At 36.7% G+C, this 19,361-nt stretch overlaps 1 protein-coding gene across 1 annotated transcript; it reads right to left on the reverse strand.

Moving 5' to 3' along the window:
- Window positions 1–4,556: 4,556 nt before the first annotated feature.
- Window positions 4,557–17,663, reverse strand: LOC137936091 (zinc finger protein BRUTUS-like). The gene is made up of 14 exons (XM_068780635.1): window positions 17,174–17,663; window positions 15,902–16,111; window positions 11,428–11,622; window positions 10,974–11,341; window positions 10,171–10,396; window positions 9,911–10,079; window positions 8,553–9,767; window positions 8,249–8,420; window positions 7,932–8,153; window positions 7,689–7,826; window positions 6,302–6,536; window positions 6,116–6,175; window positions 5,559–5,630; window positions 4,557–4,858 (listed from the first exon to the last, which is right to left on the reverse strand). Exons 1-14 carry the CDS (start codon window positions 17,474–17,476, stop codon window positions 4,718–4,720), a joined length of 3,726 nt encoding a protein of 1,241 aa, XP_068636736.1. The 5' UTR covers window positions 17,477–17,663; the 3' UTR covers window positions 4,557–4,717.
- Window positions 17,664–19,361: the final 1,698 nt, after the last annotated feature.

Below are 19,361 nucleotides of genomic sequence, written 5' to 3' on the forward strand. Positions count from 1 at the left end.
ATCGTAAGGGTATAAATCACCTTGCAGAGATTTTTTGGAGGTTGCATGACAAACCTGATTAGGCTATGGCTAATCAACCACTACTGGAAATACATCCAAGGTTGAGGATGTATTTGAATCTCCTAAAGGTAAACAAGTACTTACAAATTCAGATTTTTGAAGTCATTTAAAAATTAAAATATATGCTCAATTCTACTAGAGAAACTCCATATGCTATTGCTACTACATATATTAGTATTATGTTTTTTTCTCATTCATATGCTAGTTCTACACCTTGGATCATTGATTCAGTGGCATCCAAAATCTTGAATGAGAATATTGCTTTTTTGTCATCTTTGTCTCCTCCTGTAAAAGTTTTGTATCTAGGCATGATGGGTTTAGGCTAAGGCACAAGAAATTGGTTTGTATACTTCTACATCTTCTTTACCTCTATCTAATGTCTTGTTTGTCCCTGAATTTCTACTTAGCCTTATGTTGATGAGTTAATAAACAAAAAACTTTTAGAGTTGTATGACTTTCTATCTTACGCATTGTATTTTTCTAGCTACCGTGCTATTCAAGAAATAGAGACCTCCTTGCTGATGACCTCTACTAATCATCTGTTTGGTCTACAAATCCATTACTATATCACAACAATGAGCACTTCAATGACACAACAAATTAGGGCATCCATCTTTATCTTTATTACAAACTTTGATTCCTTCAATGAAACAATTGTTGACTTTACTCTATGAAGTCTATCATTTCATTAAACTCCAAAAAACTTCATTTTCTACTGTTGGAAATATTAATAAAGTTCCTTTTTCTTTAGTGCACTTTGATGTTTGGAAACCAGTTCATGTGCCTAATATTACACATTCAAAATACTTTGTTATATCTCTGGATTCCTACACTCGAGTCATATGGTTATTTTTAATGAAATATCGACTTGAAGAATTCCATATATTTCAATCTTTTCATTTTATGGTTTCTACTCAGTTTAATTGCAAACTTAAAGTGTTTCAGATAGACAATGCCAAAGAATACATGTCTTATGAGCTTCAATCTTTTTATAACAAGAATGGTATAATTCATCAAACTTCAGGTGTTTACACCACAACAAAATGGAATTACTGAAAGGAAAAATACACACTTGAAGTTGCTCGAGCACTATTATATTATATGAATGTACCTTAAATCCGTTGAGCTCATGCAATTCTTATAGCGTGTTATCTGATTAATGTGTGCCTTCTGTAGTGCTTCATAATGTGACTCCATATTTTGCACTTTTCAAATATAATAATTTTTTCCTCTGCCTCCCAAAGTTTTTGGATGTGTGTATTTTGTTCATGATATGTCTCCATATAAGAATAATTTTTTTCCTCAGGCCATCAAATGTATTTTTTTAGGATACTCTCGTACTCATAAAAATTATGTTTTCTATAGTCCATTCCTTCAAAAATTATTTGTGTCAAATGAGCTTACCTTCATTGAGGATCAACCATTTTATTCCTCCCACAATAGACCTCTTGGGTTTTATTCTTTTGCAGGTATGCTCAAACTTGTTGTGCTTTTGGACGATCCTCTACTAGAAGCCTTGAATATGTAGTCATCAAGTACTCTTCTAGAGGCTTCTGCTCCTTTGGCTAATCACCCACCATGCAATCTGTTTATCCACTTGAGCTTAGTTCTTCTCCTCATGTTGATTTAGTTGCATTTGGTCCTTTATTTGATATTAAACCTATTTCTATTTGAAAAGAACCTAAATTTGCACTCTAAAACCTTCAACTTCTAACCCATTATCAAATTATATGTCCTTTCATTGGTTATCTCCTAGTTGTTGTTCCTTCTTTGTAGCTCTTTCTTTTGTCTCTACTCCTCGGTCAATGTAGGAATCTCTTTAATATCCAAGGTGAAAAGCAGTCATGGAAGAGGATGTCAGCCCTATGAAAATCAAACATGGGACTTAGTGACCATTCCCGAGCATAAAAACATGTTGGTTGTAAATGGGTGTTTGCTATCAAACCCAATGCTAGTGAAAGTATTACAAGATTAAAGGTAAGATTAGTGGTAAGAGGCTATACCCAGTGCTATGATATTGATTATGAAGAAACAGTCTCTCCATTTATCATACATTTGTATTTTTATCTCTTTTATTGTCAATTTCAAGTGGCTTCTTCCTCAATGTGAAGTTAAGAATGCACTCCTAATGGGAGATCTCCCAAAAAAAATTATATGGATCAACCACCTAGATTTGTCGTTGATGGGGAGTTGTTATGTAAACTTAAATAAACCTTTTATGAGTTAAAACAATCGTCTAGAGCACAATTTGATAAATTTATCAAGGTAGTGCTTCAGTTGGACTTTACCAGGTCCATTGTGAAACCTACTAACAAAGGAATAATAAATATGGAAAAATATGTAGACGACATTATCTTCTTAGGAAGTGATCCAAATAGAATTCAAAAAGTGAAAGCTATTAGAGAATTCTATACCAAAGACTTAGGTCTACTCAAATACTTCCTTGGACTTTCAAAGTGCTACAATCCAAGTATAACACTATCTTGTCCCAAATAAAATATGTATTTGATTTGCTTAAAGAGACAAGGGTACTTTGATGTCGATTGGTAGATACTCCTATGGACTCTAAGGTTAAGCTAAGTGTTGGTTTTGGACAAGAAATAGATGTTGAAAAGTTTCAAATGCATGTAGGGAAGTTAATCTATCTCACTGTAACTAGGCTTAAATCTTTTGTTGTAAGTGTTGACAACTAGTATATGCATAAGCCACAAATATCTCATTGGCAGGTTGTAGAGAGAATACATCGATATTTGAAAAAAAAATCCATGGACAAGATCTTCCATACAAATGCCATAGACATTTCAACATTGAAGGTTTTGTTGATGTTGATTGGGTCAGTTCTCCTAACGACAGGAAAGCTACCTCAAGTTATTGTACTTTAATTTGTGGTAACTTAGTGACTTAGAAGAGTAAGGAGTAAAATGTTGTTGCAATGTAGAAGTTGAGCAATGACACATGTAGTAAATGAAATTTTGTTGGTAAAATATTTTCTCTCTGAACTTGGGTTTCATAATGACACTTCAATGAAACTCTATTATGATAATTAAGTAGTGATACATATCGCATCAAATCCATCTTTCCACAAAAGAACCAAACATATTGAGATTGATTGTCATTTCATTGAACAGAAATTACAAGCTAGAATTATATGATTTGAGCATATCTCTTCTTAGAATCAAGTTGAAAACATTTTTATAAAAGCAATTGTAGCAAGTATACTTCAGTCAACTTCTTCCAATTTTAGTATGTATGATGTATATACTAGCTTAAGGGTGATTGTTATAATGGTTAATTCTTGGTCCTAAAAATGTAATTTTATTTTATTTACTTTCCCTTTTCACTTTGCCCTCTTTAGGGGCATTATCATAATACAAAGTTATGGAATAAAGACAAGCTGAAGGCGAGAGGGTCAACCTCATGCCCTAACTCTCCCTCTTTCACATAGTCTCCATTGTCTCTTACATCCTCTTCATCTTCTTCTCTTTTGTTGCTTCTTTCACGTTTTTACTGGGTTTTTTGCACTTCATATGATAACCACCTCACGTAGAAAAAATGCTAACATTTGTATCATGCCACTAGTTCTCATTGCTTTTACTAGTTGAAGCCTGGGGAGAACATCTCAGTATTGAGAGGTGGAATCCTTGAAATCTGGTGTGTATCTATCTATATATCAAGTTATAATATCCTATATTGAATTAAAAAACATTAACTAATAGAAATGAGACATAATGTATGTGTGTATGATGTTGATACTTCAAAATTTGAATGTATCAGATAATAAGATATTGTGTATATTCCACAACCATGTGTAATTCATCTTATCCACTCATGTATTTTTAAAATTTTGTAAGTGGGTTGATCCAAACCCAACTTGCCCCAAAGGGTCTGAGTTCGAAAATATATTTCTAACCAGATGTCATAAACAAGTTAGGTTCAGATCAGTGGGAATCTCAGTACTGTAAGAAATATTAGAAGCCCTAAGGGTTTGTTGGAACTCCAAGAAAATAAAAGAAAATAAAAGAAAATTTTGACCATTATTATTTCATAAAATAATTAGTAAAAAATCTCATTTTCTTTTCTTTCCTTTTCTTTTTCATGGGATTCCAAACATACCCTAAAATTCTCGGTCTATCAATCAATATATATCATGTATTGTAAAGATTAATTGGATTAATTGTTGGACATTTGGTAGCTACAAAGCATTGATTGATTTATAAGATCTGATTGGTTAACTACATCAAGGAAGCAGATGACACATACATCTAATCAAAATCTGTCTTGGGTTTCTTTTCTGCATCTCCACCTAGGTCAGGCTAGGCTAGGTTTCCTATTTAATCCGAACTATGTATAACCCTGTTGTACTTATATGCTGAATGTAGTGAAAGGAAGTTCTTGTAATATCAGCACATATTTGCACCTCATGAGTCATGAGTAATCAACTAATATTAGGCTAGAGAACACATCTGGGTTACATTTATCTCCAATACAAACTGTAGTGGTAAAACTGCTCTTCTCTTGCTAGATTAAGGAAAAAATACATCCACAGTCAAAGGTAAATATGCCTATCTAGAATAATACACTTGACAGTAAAAAAAATATTGATTTCTTATGTACTTAGCAGTACTGTGCATATTTTACAAAGCTCAACCATGTTTATTTACAGAGGTGTCGAGCAAGAGGGATTCACGCTTTCATTCTTGATGACCCTGGTATTGTATGATCCACAAAATCCACATTTGTGATACAACCAATGGAAGCAAGCAGTCCCCTTTTTGTCGCAATCATTGCATAGTATGTCCTGAATTAGACCGATTATACTGATAAGCACATAGACAACAAAGAAAATGATGAAAATGAAAAAATCAAGCAACCGGCAGAAGACAACTCAAGGCTTCTTCCAAAACAGACCCAACCACTAGAAAGCCAATCAGATTGTCACTTGAATGGTAACAAGCATCACTTGAGAATAAATTCAAATCAAGAGTGAGCTTTTGTTCAAGTGAACTGGACCTCTTTCACAGTTTCAATCATGATGATGTCAGGAGCAGAGCTGTTGATTGGTATTCAAAACATTTACCAAAATTTTAAGAAAGGATGAGGTACAAATGACCTCAGCAATGTGATGCATTGTGCATACAGATTGCATCAGGGTGGTTCAGGCCAGGTACAGAAAAATCTGTCTCAATCCCACAAAATCAAAGTGCTCTATATCCACCGAGCCCATTAAACTTGATCTTTTCATTCTTCTTCCTCGTTTTCTTTATATTTTAAAACTGTTTAGGGAAACATTAGAAGAAAGTACTTTTCCGGTATCCTGTCCAAGCCCTGTTCAAGGGGGTTGCACCAATTCAGTGACCCTGTTACAATCCTAATGCTATGAGCATGTGTGAATAATTAGGATTTTTCCTACAAAGGAACATTGGCTGATCTAATTGCTCAACGTGAGGTATGGTCAGCATCCCTATCAGAGATGCACTCATGCTCCATAATTAGTTTACCTGACAGCGGTCTCTGTATTCTTCTGGAAGCTCTTCAGCAGCTAATAGAGCATCAAGCATGCCAAAATAAACCTGGATAAAAAAATCAATGAAAAATATATTAGTTCTCTCATTGGAAAAGTAACAAAAGAAGTCTTCCCAGCTTCAGCTATGTCATCTTAGACCACAAACCAATTTATAATTGATCTTTGGAGCATTATTAGCAGGAAAAAATCTTCGATTATAGTTCAAAAACATGAGTAGTTTTAATGTTTCTCAATTCAGGATGCAATCTCCTGTAAGTGTAATGAAAGTTATTTAGAGAATCTTGTACCCATAAATTTCAGACGTCAAATCCTTCTAGTCAGTAGTTAATAATTGTTTTGCAAGAGGGGAAATAAAAGGAAAATATAGATAACCTGCATTCAACAGGTAAAAAAAAAACATTGCTCGTGTATTTATTATTCACCAAGTCCATACTTTTTCTATTTCTAAATATGACTGGACTTTAAATGTAATGCAAATTGAAATAATGAAGATCAAGAGGTAGCTGAGACAGATGAGGAACGAAGCCTTACCGCCATGTTTCCCAAGGACTTGCTACAAATTGGACATGTATAGTGACTGCAAGTATAGGCCTAAAAATGACAGAAAAACAAAGTTAGGTCAAGACCCCTAAGCCCATTTATCCTATTGAGAAAAGAAGGGCTGACAAATATTGTTTTCCCTTGATGTGATGCAGAACTGTAGACGTAAGTGATAACCTGAAAACAGGCTGAATGCATATAATGGCCGCAAGGTAGAGCTCTCACGATTGCACTTGATGTGAAAAGAAAATCACAGCATATGGGGCAGTTCGTCTCTAGACCTTTTTCCAGACATGTGTGCTCAACCAGCTGTGTGCTCAGGCAACAATTGCATGTCATACAGTGGAAGAATTCTGTGCCAAGTCCATTCCCAAGACGGCATAAATTGCAAAATGGACAATGATAGACTGTCCTGAAAGAATGCAACATATATAAACAGATGTCAAGATGATACCAGAAAACCACCAAGTCTTGACTACATGAAAAGAAAACAGTAGAATATAGCAATTCTGAAAATTGATTAAAATTATTCTTCTGATATCAAGTCAGGACATCTCAAATGAATGCTGCTACATTGGTATTTCTAGGCATAAACACGGTTCACCATTCAGATTATTCATTAAGAAGCTGGCAAATTAAATCTATGGGCCAGGTATCATGTCCATTGTGAAACTGAAGGGTTCCGTTATCAATGAGGAAAGTTACTTGGATAAACTTGTCTATGTAACAATTGTTCGTTTTTGCTGCAAGATTGAATGATTACTAAAACAGTCCATCAGAAAGAAGCACACCAGCATTTTCAAGGCAACATAGAGCAAAGACTAATTAAGACCCCATGCCCCCCCTCCCACTCCCTTCCACACCCTCCCTCCACAAACATACTTTAGAATGAAGGCTTTTGTAGTAGTCTAAGGGATTGTTTGTGCTGCCACAGGAAAACAAAACAATGTAAAAAATCTTCCCTTTCACTAATTTTCTCATTAAAAAAAAAATCAATTGGAAAAAATTCCCTTTGACCTGATTTGTTGTGTTAGTGCCGCCATAGGAACAACAGAAAAATTAGTTATAGTATTTGTATTTACACTAAAAATAAATTAATTTTTATCAAAATAATAAAAATAAATTAAAAAATTCATAGTTTATTTTTCTATAGTTTCTTATTAGAGACATAGGAAACTCATTTCCCTCTCTTTTCTAACATTTCTTAAAGGTAAGAAGATCAATAAGAATCAAGAGGAAAATTTTCCTGTCCCCAAAAATGGCACAAATGCTGAAAATTTTTGGTTAACAGGAAAATTTTCTAATGGCATTTTTTCCTACACTTTCCTATTGGCACAAACATGACTCCAAAAAGTTACAAATACGTGCAGATTGGATGCTAAAAAATTTGGGTAAACATAGATGAGAATTTATGACAAGAATGACACCTTCCATCATCAAAAAATTTCACCTTGAGCATCAAAAAGAACTTCCAACATGACTCCAGAAAGTTACAAATATGTGCAGATTGGATGCAAAAAAAATTCAGGTAAACATAGATGAGAATTTATGACAAGAATGACACCTTTCATCATCAAAAAATTTGCATATGCTACAGTAGTATTTTGCCATTGAAAATTCCTCACAGGAGGAAGTCTTGCAAATAGGTCCAATTGGCTGAATCTCCAGACAACGCATACACATCATTTCTTGAGTTGCCTTTCTGAAATGAAGATGAAAAGAGGATTAGAAACTCGATACATGATATACCTGAAAATGAAATCATAAACCCTTTCTTTTCTCCCAGAAGCAAATTTACAAGAAGTACCTATCCATGGAGTGATCGCTCACATTATCATGGCAAAATCTACATGTGAACAATTTGTTACAGCAAACAGCCAGGAGCTTGCAGTTTCTCTTGTAATGCTCACACCCAAAATCTTGTTTCTCTGGATCTCGATATGATGGAGAACATCCGAATATTTCTTCATGACTACTACATTCCCCAGCTCTTTCCTGGGGCAATTTCTGTTGAGCAGCTATCCAGCGACTGAAGTACAGGTTGTAATTATTTTCAAGACTCATTCTTATTATGTAACTAGAAATGTAGCAAAATATACAAGCATATGAATAAGGAGAACAAACCTTGTCATAAGATTTTGTATTAGATATGCCTTTCTCCGCGGATCAAGTGTAGGATCTCGAGAAACTTTTCTTATCTCTGACTCAAGCTCATTCTGATTCATCCGGAAAATATCTTTCCAGCCAGGCTTGAACATTTGATCACTGTGATCCAAATTGTCTTGGATATCCGTACCTACACCATTGGTGAATATAGGTTCAAGAAACACAAGTTCACTTTGGGTAACCTTTAAAAGAGAGCTTTTGACTTAAAATTTCAACAAAGTGCACATGTAACAGAGTAATTAAAGGAAAAGCAGCTTTAAACCTTCAAAAGAGACACTGCTCGCAGTTGCATTCTGTGTTGAGGCAACAGGACTTTCTTTCCACCATTCATTAAGCCACTCATTGAACATGGTATTTTTTGTTGCCTGCCTCCAAGTATCCATCATTTTGTTTTGCTCCTCTTGGGTTAGGGCAGCAGTTACCCATGGTAGCATTGATTGAAGTACTTCAGCTCCTGTTGTCCCAATTATACGTCCAACAATTTTATCTTGTTCCTCAACAGAAAAATGGCGGTCAAACAATGGCCACAACTCAAGCTCTTCCCTGAAAATATGGTGGTCTAGTGTAACACGTATGGATTTACACATGCCCTGAAGTTTTGTGGCCAGTTCATTGTACTCTTTCAATACATTATCATTACTATCATCATCATAAGAACTGTTCAAGGCCTCATGCAATTGAGAAAGCTCAGAAAGAACAGCTGATATATCCTCAAATAATTTCTCTTCCTGCTTGTGGTCAAGCGTGTATGAGTGGCTCACATTATGAAGAGCCTCTTTAGATTCCAAAGCTGGGAAAACAATCTCATCTTCAGCATTACTATGTGCTCTATATAATCCCCATAAGAGTCGAAATCTTCCACTGAGCTGCCTAAAAAAGGACTCATCATGGCCTGTAAGTTTTCCAGATTCCACATCCAAATATTCCAGATCTTTGCTGATGGCTTTGTGAAATTTAAATATGGTGTCAATGGGCTTCGGTGTCTGGCCCAGGCTAGGGGAGCTAGCATCAGTTTCCCAGATGAAAAGACTGGAATTAAGAGATGGAGCTGATGATGAGTTGTAAGACAGGGAGCGCAAAGACTTTGTGGAAGTGAGAGAGCTTAGTCCCAAGTTATTGCTATTAACTCCCAGACCAGGGACACAACAAGTTTCACTCCTACAAGATTGTCTTTTAGTATTTTGAGTTTCTATTTTATCCACTGAAGATGTGCTCTCAGACAATTTGGAAAAATTTCCACGTTTAATAGGTCTGGTGCCACCATCAAGTGATAACTCTTCCTGGCTGTACAATTGAGATGCACAAACACATACAGATGGAGTAAAACCTTCTGTTTTATTCAGTTTTCTAACCTGACAACAACCAGTGGCGCTAGAGGACAAACATGTGAAATTTCCCGACTTCGAGACGTCCTGGAAACGACCTTTGCATGCCCAACCAGAGAAAAGTGTAACCAACGCTCTGTCAGATGCTGGAGCTGCACCATATAGCAAACAATTGGAGTTCATTAAATTTATGGTAAACAGACAATAAGAAATTTCAAAGAGCAAAATCTGGATTTATGATGAATGGAATAATTTTCTGACACTGTTATCAAATGAGGAAGGATGGTTATAAAACCTGCCAACTGCATGTTCTGCAGAAAAGACTTGGCCTCTTCTTCACTCAGTGATCCTGCAAGCCATGGTAATACACGCTCCACCAGTTTCAAAGGCATCACACACAAACTTTCATATAGAAGTTCCCGCTGTTTTTTAAAACTAAAGTTGAGCCTGGCAAGAGGTAGAACCTAGAAGAGATGAAAGATTGATCATTATTCTAGTTCACATGACAAGGCAAACTATGAGGGTTTGTTTATTAACCAAAATAAAGTGCCTAACCTGGACCTCCTCATCATGGAAGTGCTTCTGGATGGTGTCCATTATCTGATCAGCATGTGAACACAGCTTGGAGTAAAACTCAGCAGATGTTGAACTGGCTCCTGCATTCTGAATGCTCTCAATCAAGCATCTAAAATTGTCAAATTGACTTTCTTCTTCAGCATGCTCCTTTGCAAAAGAGAGTTCCCCATCCACTGCAGGGAATATTATTCTATCCTCAGCTATACTGCGGGCAGATAACCACAAAAGATAATTAGCATTCATAGAAATATCACAATGAATAGGATTGCATATGATGCATTCTCGTTTGGACAGAATTTCATTGAATAGCCAACCATCTCACCAACAGGATTATCCAAGAAGGTTCCACCTCACCAAAAGTAAAATTAAGAAATGAAGCTATGACATGGATAAGCAATTGCTAAAGGCCTTATCATATCTCGTCTTGCAATCAAACAGAGAAACAGTACTTTGGGCATAACATCAAAAAAATTGTGTAGTAAAATGGGTGGCCCCATATGGAAAAGGCCCAGATAGTATTAGACCAAACCTGTTCATGACCCATAACAGGTGCGTATAGTCAAGCTGTCTCTTATGACAATCTAGTCATAAAATTTATGCATAATGGATTTTCCTGTGTTCCTCAAATTGTACAACAGAATATTTTCTTAAGCAAAATTAATGAAGGTAGAAACAAATAAATTGAGGGAACAAACCAGGAAGTACAAGTAATTGAATTAACAGATTGGTCTACATACAGTGAACTGAAAAATTGGACCAGATAAAAAGAATGAAATACACACCTATGAAATATGCACACTTCAGCAATAAACTGCAGCCTTTCATTGAACACTGACAAATTGGAGAAGTCACCTGAAAGTTGAATCTTTCTAGCTTCACCTGCAATGTCTTTCAATTCCAGTTTTATAGCCTTATGCCAATGCAGTATTTCATCTATTGGGTGGGGGCCAGCTGCTTCAGTAGCCACAGGAGCCAATTCCAGATGTTTCCGTTTCCCAATCTTTGAATACTCACATGCACACCTCCCATTGTCAGTCTGATCAAGTGATTGTTCAGGCACAGAAGCAGTACAGCATTGAAGCTCAGCCTCCTTTTTCTCACATTTAACTCTTTCATCAGTATTTTTTCCTTCTATCCAGGTGAATATAACCTTCATTTTTAACAACTCAATCAATTTTTATGATTTAAAATGAAATGCAGTAAAAGGAAATAATTTTGATCAGAGGAATTCCATACCTGTTGAAGTAGTTTTTCTTCTGGTACTATCTTGCACAAACATTTCAACATATCCTGATGCTCCTCGGAGGTAATACAAGATGAAAGCCAGGGAAGGAATTCTGCCATCATATTGACAGGAATACTGCACAGGAACTGCCAAACTAATGCAGCTTGCTCAACGAATGAAAATTTCTCAATGAGCAAGGGGAAGACCTGTAAATAAATAAACACTACCTCTGTAAATAAATAAACACAACTATATGATTCCTATAAGTCAGGAAATTCAAATTTCAGAAAATATCCTTTTAAAAAAATCGAGAAAAATATCTTGTTACATTTCTGCCTTTTTTCAATATTTTACTAATTCATTAAGCCTTTTAGCACAAACTAAACAAAATTCTCAGAAGATAAGAAAGTCAGAACAATGAAATTTAAAAATGCAAAGACCATCAAACAGATTTTCCTTAAGGTGCCTAAAATTGGGTAACATGCAGAGACCAAATAAAAGACTTTCCTATTAGTGCCCAAAATTGGCTGCTCAGCTGCTACATAATAGGCACTTGTATAAAAGCAGTAATTAGATAATATCATATCTTGAAAAGAGACTTCAGTGCATTCAGAAAAATTGAGATTAGGTCAAAACTTGACCCTCCTCTCCTTTAAGTACAGAATATACAATACAATGACTAGATTGCCCCCACTACCACTTTCCTAAACTCATCACTAAAGTGACAGAAATACCCTGGATTAAAGAAAGACATCAGAAAAAATAAAATTAGAATTAAAACCCACTCAGAGCCAACAATTATAGAAGTTCACAAGTGTATCTTAATCAAATCCCAAAGGAATGGAAAAGAAAAAAGCATATATTACATAATTCCACTCCTCCATTCTCTACCATCCATCAACTCAAACAGTTGCAACTTTCAGTTTTCATTTCTCTTATACATTTCATGTACAAAAACCACCCAATAATTACATGACATCTCCAAGGTCCCTTGGCATCTTACAAATTTGCTGTTGGACCAACCATAAAAGACTTGGGACAGATAGAGAAAGAGCTGACATATTCATCTTCCACGAGATTAGAAAGGTCTTTGTTTGCATATACAATGAAGTGCTAGACATTGATTCTGGATAGTGTCTCTCAGTAGTTTCATATATACAGCATCAATAGAGAGAAGATTTCTTTAGCAAAGCACCTTATCTGCTTCTAAATATTACCTAGTCAATTGGGACTTAGTCCTAAACAACTAGGAAGCCTTAGCATAAGAAGAATTAGAGCCATGAACACTGCTCTCTTCACCAAATGGTTGCAGAAATTCAAAAGTGAAAGAGAGTATGTGGAAGATGATTGTCCAATCAAAATATAATTATGATGCCTCCCTTTGGCATCCTCCCTAACAAATCAACTAAACTGTGGAAATGTTGAAACTTAGGATTCCATGATGTATAATCAAAGTAGAAGAGGATTAAGGGGTGAGAAGAAGAAGAAGAAGAGTTGTGGAGAGAATGTTTAGGAGGAGAAGAAGAAGAGTGACAAATTTGGAGGAGAAAGAGGCAGGAGAATTAGGGTTATGGACTTAGTCCAAACCCTCCCCCTCAAGCTCTATTACCCTTCACCCGAGTAAGAGTGAAGAAGAGACAAAAAACATAAACTAATTATATCATTGACACACTAATTACATCATATCTTCCAACAAATCCATTTGTAAACTGAGACCTCTTATTAAAAATGGATATTCCATCCATGTTAGAAGTGGGGATCATATATCATTCTGGAATGATGTTTAGATTGGGGATGGTTGCCTGACCACCTAGTTACTGAAAGTGTTTCATGTGGCAAACAACCCCCATGGGACTGTAAAAGATCATATGATAAGCAAAAAAAAAAAAACCAGTGCTCTTGAAAAATCAATCTTAGAAGAACTCTCAGCAAAGAGGAATCTCTTGAGGCCGTGGTTCTCCTTTCCCTATAGAAAACCAGATTTGTGAGGAGCTGGGGATGGACATTATAGTGCTGGACAAAGACCTCGTGATCTTAAACTGTGGCATCTCAATACTCCTTTCTCTAGAAACAATCTAGGAAACACCTTGGATGGGGTGTCACCCTATGGAAAATCCTAACCCTGCCCATTACACACTTCTGTCGGTGTGACACTAAGGTCAACCACAGGCTAGCTCTTCAAGAGGGGTCGAGTTCAGGATAATAAAACATAAAAACTTTGTGCCACTCAACCCAAGTCCCCACTCACCTCCTCCTCCATTGCCCCATCTCTCAACAAGTGTGGGCAACCTTAACACTCAAATTTGAGCTACAACCTTGCTTCCCCCCACACCCTCTCTCCTTCTCTCCCAATTTGTGCCTTGAGGCAAAACGATCAAATTGTTATGGAGTCTCACCATAGGTACAGTCTCATGGAATATTTAAAACGAGCCAAATAAATAAATCTTCAAAGGTAAGCAAACATCTCTAGGAAGTATAATAAAACAAAACAATGCATTGTATCCTTTCTAAGCAACCAAATTGAAAGATCCACTCCCATCTTCCCAGCTCCATAATAAGAAGAAATTGGTGACCCATCATTTATTTGATTCAATATCATACTGTTCAGCCCATTGCTTGGGAAACTCCCCAGACGGATGACTAAAAACTCAATTCTGACTTTGTGTGTGTGTGTGTAATAAAACAAAACAATCCATTGTATCCTTTCTGGGCAAGCACATTGAAAGATCAACTCCCATCTTCCCAGCTCCATAATAAGAAGAAATTGGTGACCCGTCATTTATTCGATTCTACATCATACTGTTCAGTCCAATGCTTGGGAAACTCCCCTAGAGGGATGGCATAAAACTCAAATTTGACTCTCTCTCTGTGTATAGTAGAACAAAACAATGCATTGTATCCTTTCAAGGCTATCAAATTAAAAGATCCACTGCCATCTTCCCAGCTCCATAAAAAGAAGAAATTGGCGACCCATCATTTATTCGATTCTACATCATACTATTCAGCCCATTGCTTGGGAAACTCCACCAGAGGGATGGCTTAAAACTCTCTCTCTCTCTCTCTCTCTCTCTTTATGTATAATAGAATAGAACAAAACAATGCAATGTATCCTTTTTGGGCAAGCAAATTGAAAGATTCACTCCTATCTTTCCAACTCCGTAATAAGAAGAAATTGGCGACCCATCATTTATTCGATTCTACATCACACTGTTCAGCCCATTGCTTGGGAACCTCCCCTAGAGTGATGGCTTAAAACTCAATTCTGACTCTCTCTCTGTGTATTTGGAGCTTTGTATTGGTTGATTAGCCTCTCTTTTTTTCTGGTTCTTCCCATCTTTGTAATTATTTGCGCTTTGAGCCTTCTCATTGAATTTCACATTCTTCCTATTCTTAAAAAAAACATCACAGAGCTTCTATTTTGTTATGTGACCGTATCCATGGAGATCAAATCACCATATTTCTCTTTGGTATAGATCAAATTTATGACATTTTTCTCCAAGGCCACTTGGAAGAATCGTTTATAACTATTGACCATCTTTATGGCTCAACCACTAATTAATGCCAATTTTAAGAATTTCCTTATGTCTTCAACTCCTGATGGTTTCACAAGTTTTTAATTTGTAAGATTATTATTTACTTTATTTACGAAGTTGTAAGAGTGTTAAACAGTGGGAATGAACTAAGTAACAAAGAGAGGGGCAGGGATGGAAAGAGAGAGAGAAAGAGGAAGGGAGGGAGGGAGGGAGGGAGGGAGAGAGAGAGAGAGAGGGAGAGGGAGAGGGAGAAGATTAAGAAGCCATATTAGAGTCAAAGAAGCATTGTCAAAGAGAACTTTTGATGAGCCAAATAATCCAATAAGGATCTCAAAGGCTATGCAACCGTTCAAAAACAAACAAAAAAAAACAAAAAGAAAAAAGGCTATGCAAAGTCTTAAATCCTTTTCATTCTCACTACTAAATTTACCATCTTCTTTTCATGAAATGAGAAAAAGGATTCCATTGAGAGGAGCACCCAGGAGATACTAAGTGCAATGATCAATATATACTCATTGGATGCCTGAACTGAGATAAAAATGACCAAAAGCTATTTTTATTTTATCATTTCACAGTAAAGAAAAAACAGAAATAGGAAGGACAACATCAGATATCCAAATGCCTAGCCAGATTCTCAATAAAACATGGAAGATAATCTCCAAAACCTATCTAACAACTTTGTGCACCATCTTATGCCATTAGCCACTCTTTGTCAAAATGGAGCATTCAAAGTTAACTCCTAGCAGGTATTCCATTTTTTTACAACAGTTGTATATTAGAACAAAGAATGCAGAAAAAAGGCTCTGAGTATGGTAAATTAATACAAATTGAATATATTTTCACATTAAGCAAAGGTTGTTTTAATTATCACCAATCATTGCACAGACAATTCACCAGTACAAGATATTGAAAAAACTGATAACATCCTTCACTAGCAAAAGCAAATCCATACCTGCTCTTCCTCCTTGGACATATGTTGACTAAGTGATGTTTGAATGGCTCTGGTACAGGAAGCCAGCTCCCTCCGGAAACTTTCATCAATTTGCACATTTGAATTTAGCAACTCAAACAACTGATCAAAAAGCTCACCTTCTCCTTTGTGCTCAAGGGAGTAAGTCCTTGCCACATTCTTCACTCGTATATCAAGTGCTGGGAAAATTACCTGTGGTTATCATAAACAAAGGAATTTCATAATTCTCTTCACAAAAAGAGATAGAATATTTTATTAAATGAAAAATAAAACAAAGTTCCCTATAGAAAGAAAACACAACCCTGAAAAAAATAAACAGAATATGAAACAAAAGTAAAAGGTAACAAGAGGATGGGTATTCAAGAAACGCAGGAATTCCATAAGTTCCTTATCAATAACCTTACAGCTAAACAAACGGATCTTAATTTATCAAACGGTAGAAAGAGAGACCATGTTTATGGCTCTATGGTCAGCGTGCATTCCCCACCAAAATTTTAGAAAGAATCTACTTGAAACAAGTAACTGATGAGCACTCTATTTAAGCCCAAATGAATAGTACATACAAATGGAAATGAAACGTGTAACAACCTAGATCATATCTAAGTTGCAGTATTAAAAGAACACAGCTAAATCTGCACTAGAAAGTCAGCTAAAGAGTTGGGGAAGCATAGTAGAAAGAAAATTTTGTAAAGAAAGGCACTTCATAGTTGAAGGAGCTATGGAGAAATAGATGGTTTACATTTTCATTTCGCTATTACAAAGCTTGCAAATTTGGTTCCAAATCGTGCTTCCCCTTTTACACATGCGATCAATAGTAAGGATATTATCCTTTGTTGCAGACCATATCAAGTATGAGGTTTTTTGCAGCACCAGGATATAGCAGGAAATGATGTTTCAGATGATTTCTGATTGAGGAGGCAAATAGGCTCAAAGCCATTGATAGAAGGTTTGCTTGGTAGGTGCCACCTCACCTTCCAAATAACACCCGGTAAACTAGAATGATGTCCACATGCCTAAGTGGGTGGGAGGGGCTCAACATTACGAATAAAAAACAAATGAACACAGCACCCCTGACCATTTTATTGAGGAAGGAGCGAAAGGAACAATAGCTGAAGGAATGCCATAATTGAAAAATTAAGTTGTGCAATTAATCAGGACCATGTCACAGGGTTTAGCAAGCTAGTTCCAATGAATCGAAGCAGCAGCAAAAAAGTTCACCAATTAAGAACAAGAAAACTTGCGCGAAAGTCTTACCTCGTCTTCAGCATTACAGTGATGCTTGTAAATCGTACGCAAGAAATGGCAACGCTCGGACAAGGGCCGGATATCGCAGCCGCTTTCGGTAACAATGGAAATGGCAGCACGGTGAAGTCCATCGAGTTCAGACTGGATGGCTTTGTGGAAGAAGACAAAGATAGAGATTGGCGATTTGAGGGCAGAGTTTTTCCAGCAACACTTGGAAGATGCAGACGACGAACTCTCCACAGGGCTGGCCGGAGCCGCCATCAAAGGAAGAACTCCATCTCTATGCTGCAAGCCGGTTAATGGCGTCGCCATTTTGTAACGAAATTCCAGAACAAATTTCAGAGCATTTGATTACGATGACCCTATCGAGACAGCGCTAATCTCTCTCGCTCGTTCTCTTTCTCTTTTTTTCTCGATTACTCTTCGCTTCTCTTCTTTCGCTCTCGTCTTTTCCTAGCGACAGGCGGAGCAAGCCAAATAAAATTCGACGACAATTATTTTTTTAATTTTCTTTTCTCGTTTTTTCACCGCAAGTGATATTAAGGGTGTTTTTATAGTAGATGACACGTGGAAGTCGCCTCCACGCTGTAAGTTCCGGAACACGTAGGCAAAAGTTGTGGACCCATGATATTAGTAGAACATTGAAATCGCACACGGTCACCGCGCGATCCAGTCCTCTCCATCCACGCAAGCCCTTGAAAGTAAAACCAAATCCACCTCGAAGGTACTAGAAGACATTACATCTTCACGTATAAACTTTAAAAAATTAAAATAATTAAGCTGCTATTATTACCTGTTAATAAACCTTGATATAAGCACTAACACTTACTTTATACTACTTTAAGCCATAAACTCCCAATTGCTCTCACTAATATGGAATTAAATTGATTTGGATCTGATTTACGGGCAAGATTGTACCTGAATCTTGTGTAAATATGTAACCTTGTTTTATAAGCAATACGGAAAAATAATTTTAATAAGGTATTAAAGTAAGTACTCATATGTGGACCTTCACTTAAATTATGCATATGTAAAATTATAAAAAAAAGTTTATACGTCAAGGGAAAAGAGTGTTAAAGAATAGTCCCAAATGATAAACGGGGATAGAGGAAGGATAGTACGGTAGTGTTTCATGTAAACAGCGTGAAGCTCAATCGAGGCCGTAGAGGGTGGGGGAGCAGAGTGGACACGCGATGAGAGGCGTCAGGGCGTGGCGTGTGTAGGATGGCACGTGCATTTTCGAATGTTATCACACGCCCTGGATTCGCTTTCGATGTCGAATGCTGGATAGCAACCTCTTATCTGTAGCGTTAATGAAGAGAGCTAACTGATGTGAACGCCACATCGGATTGGGTATTTATTCCTACTTGTTTGGAAATTTAGGAAAACCGGAATCCAGAAAGACGCTATCTGTTCGTATATTCCGGGTTGGATTTTGAGTTTAGGGACCGATTGGGTTCAGGAGGAATCTGAATTGGTCCATTTTAAACGGGTAAACGGGTATGAAATAGGTATTATTTGTTTCTGTTATATTAAAGAAACAATAAAACAATAATCTGATAAAAGATGTTGAATTGAACAAATAAAGAAGAAAAAACCGTAATAAAATTGATTTTTATATTCCTTTTGAGTATTAAATATAAGCAGCAAAAGCTCAAGCTTGGATCCGGGTTCATGTCACCTGGAGCAAGACGACGGTCAAGGAGATCCGCTGATGCGCGCGGACATCCAGCCTCGTGTCTAATGTAAGTTATAGAACACCCATTTGATTAAGCTTGATCATTCGGCTGGACTATTGTTTTTTGTTCGAGTCGGATTAGGTTAATTAAAAATTTCGCGGATCGCCGGCAAAGTGAACTCACGCTGTTTCCTATGCCGAAATTTCGTTTTTGTCTTTAATTCTGCATATCAAAGAGGGTTGTCGAGATCCGATCTTCCGAGTTCCAACCAAATTTTCTGGGATATATTATTCATTACGGAGATAAGGTTTGTAGAATAATACCCCGGGATTTGATGAGACTGTAAACGTGATTGATCCCAATAAGTGATCCATCGACCCTAATCGAGATTTGCAATTGCAGGAATAGAAGGAAAAGGAAATACCGGCGTGTCTTGTGTCCGCCACAACCATTAGCTGTTGCTCAAGTGCAGAAGCAATGCGCGCCCACGGGGACGCCACATATTTCCTCTGGTGCTC

The sequence above is a fragment of the Aristolochia californica genome, unplaced genomic scaffold, assembly GCF_029961685.1.
Source record: "Aristolochia californica isolate CCGP_79_NKW_82.1479 unplaced genomic scaffold, dmAriCali1.0.hap1 SCAF_7, whole genome shotgun sequence".
Classification (NCBI taxonomy): Eukaryota; Viridiplantae; Streptophyta; class Magnoliopsida; order Piperales; family Aristolochiaceae; genus Aristolochia; species Aristolochia californica.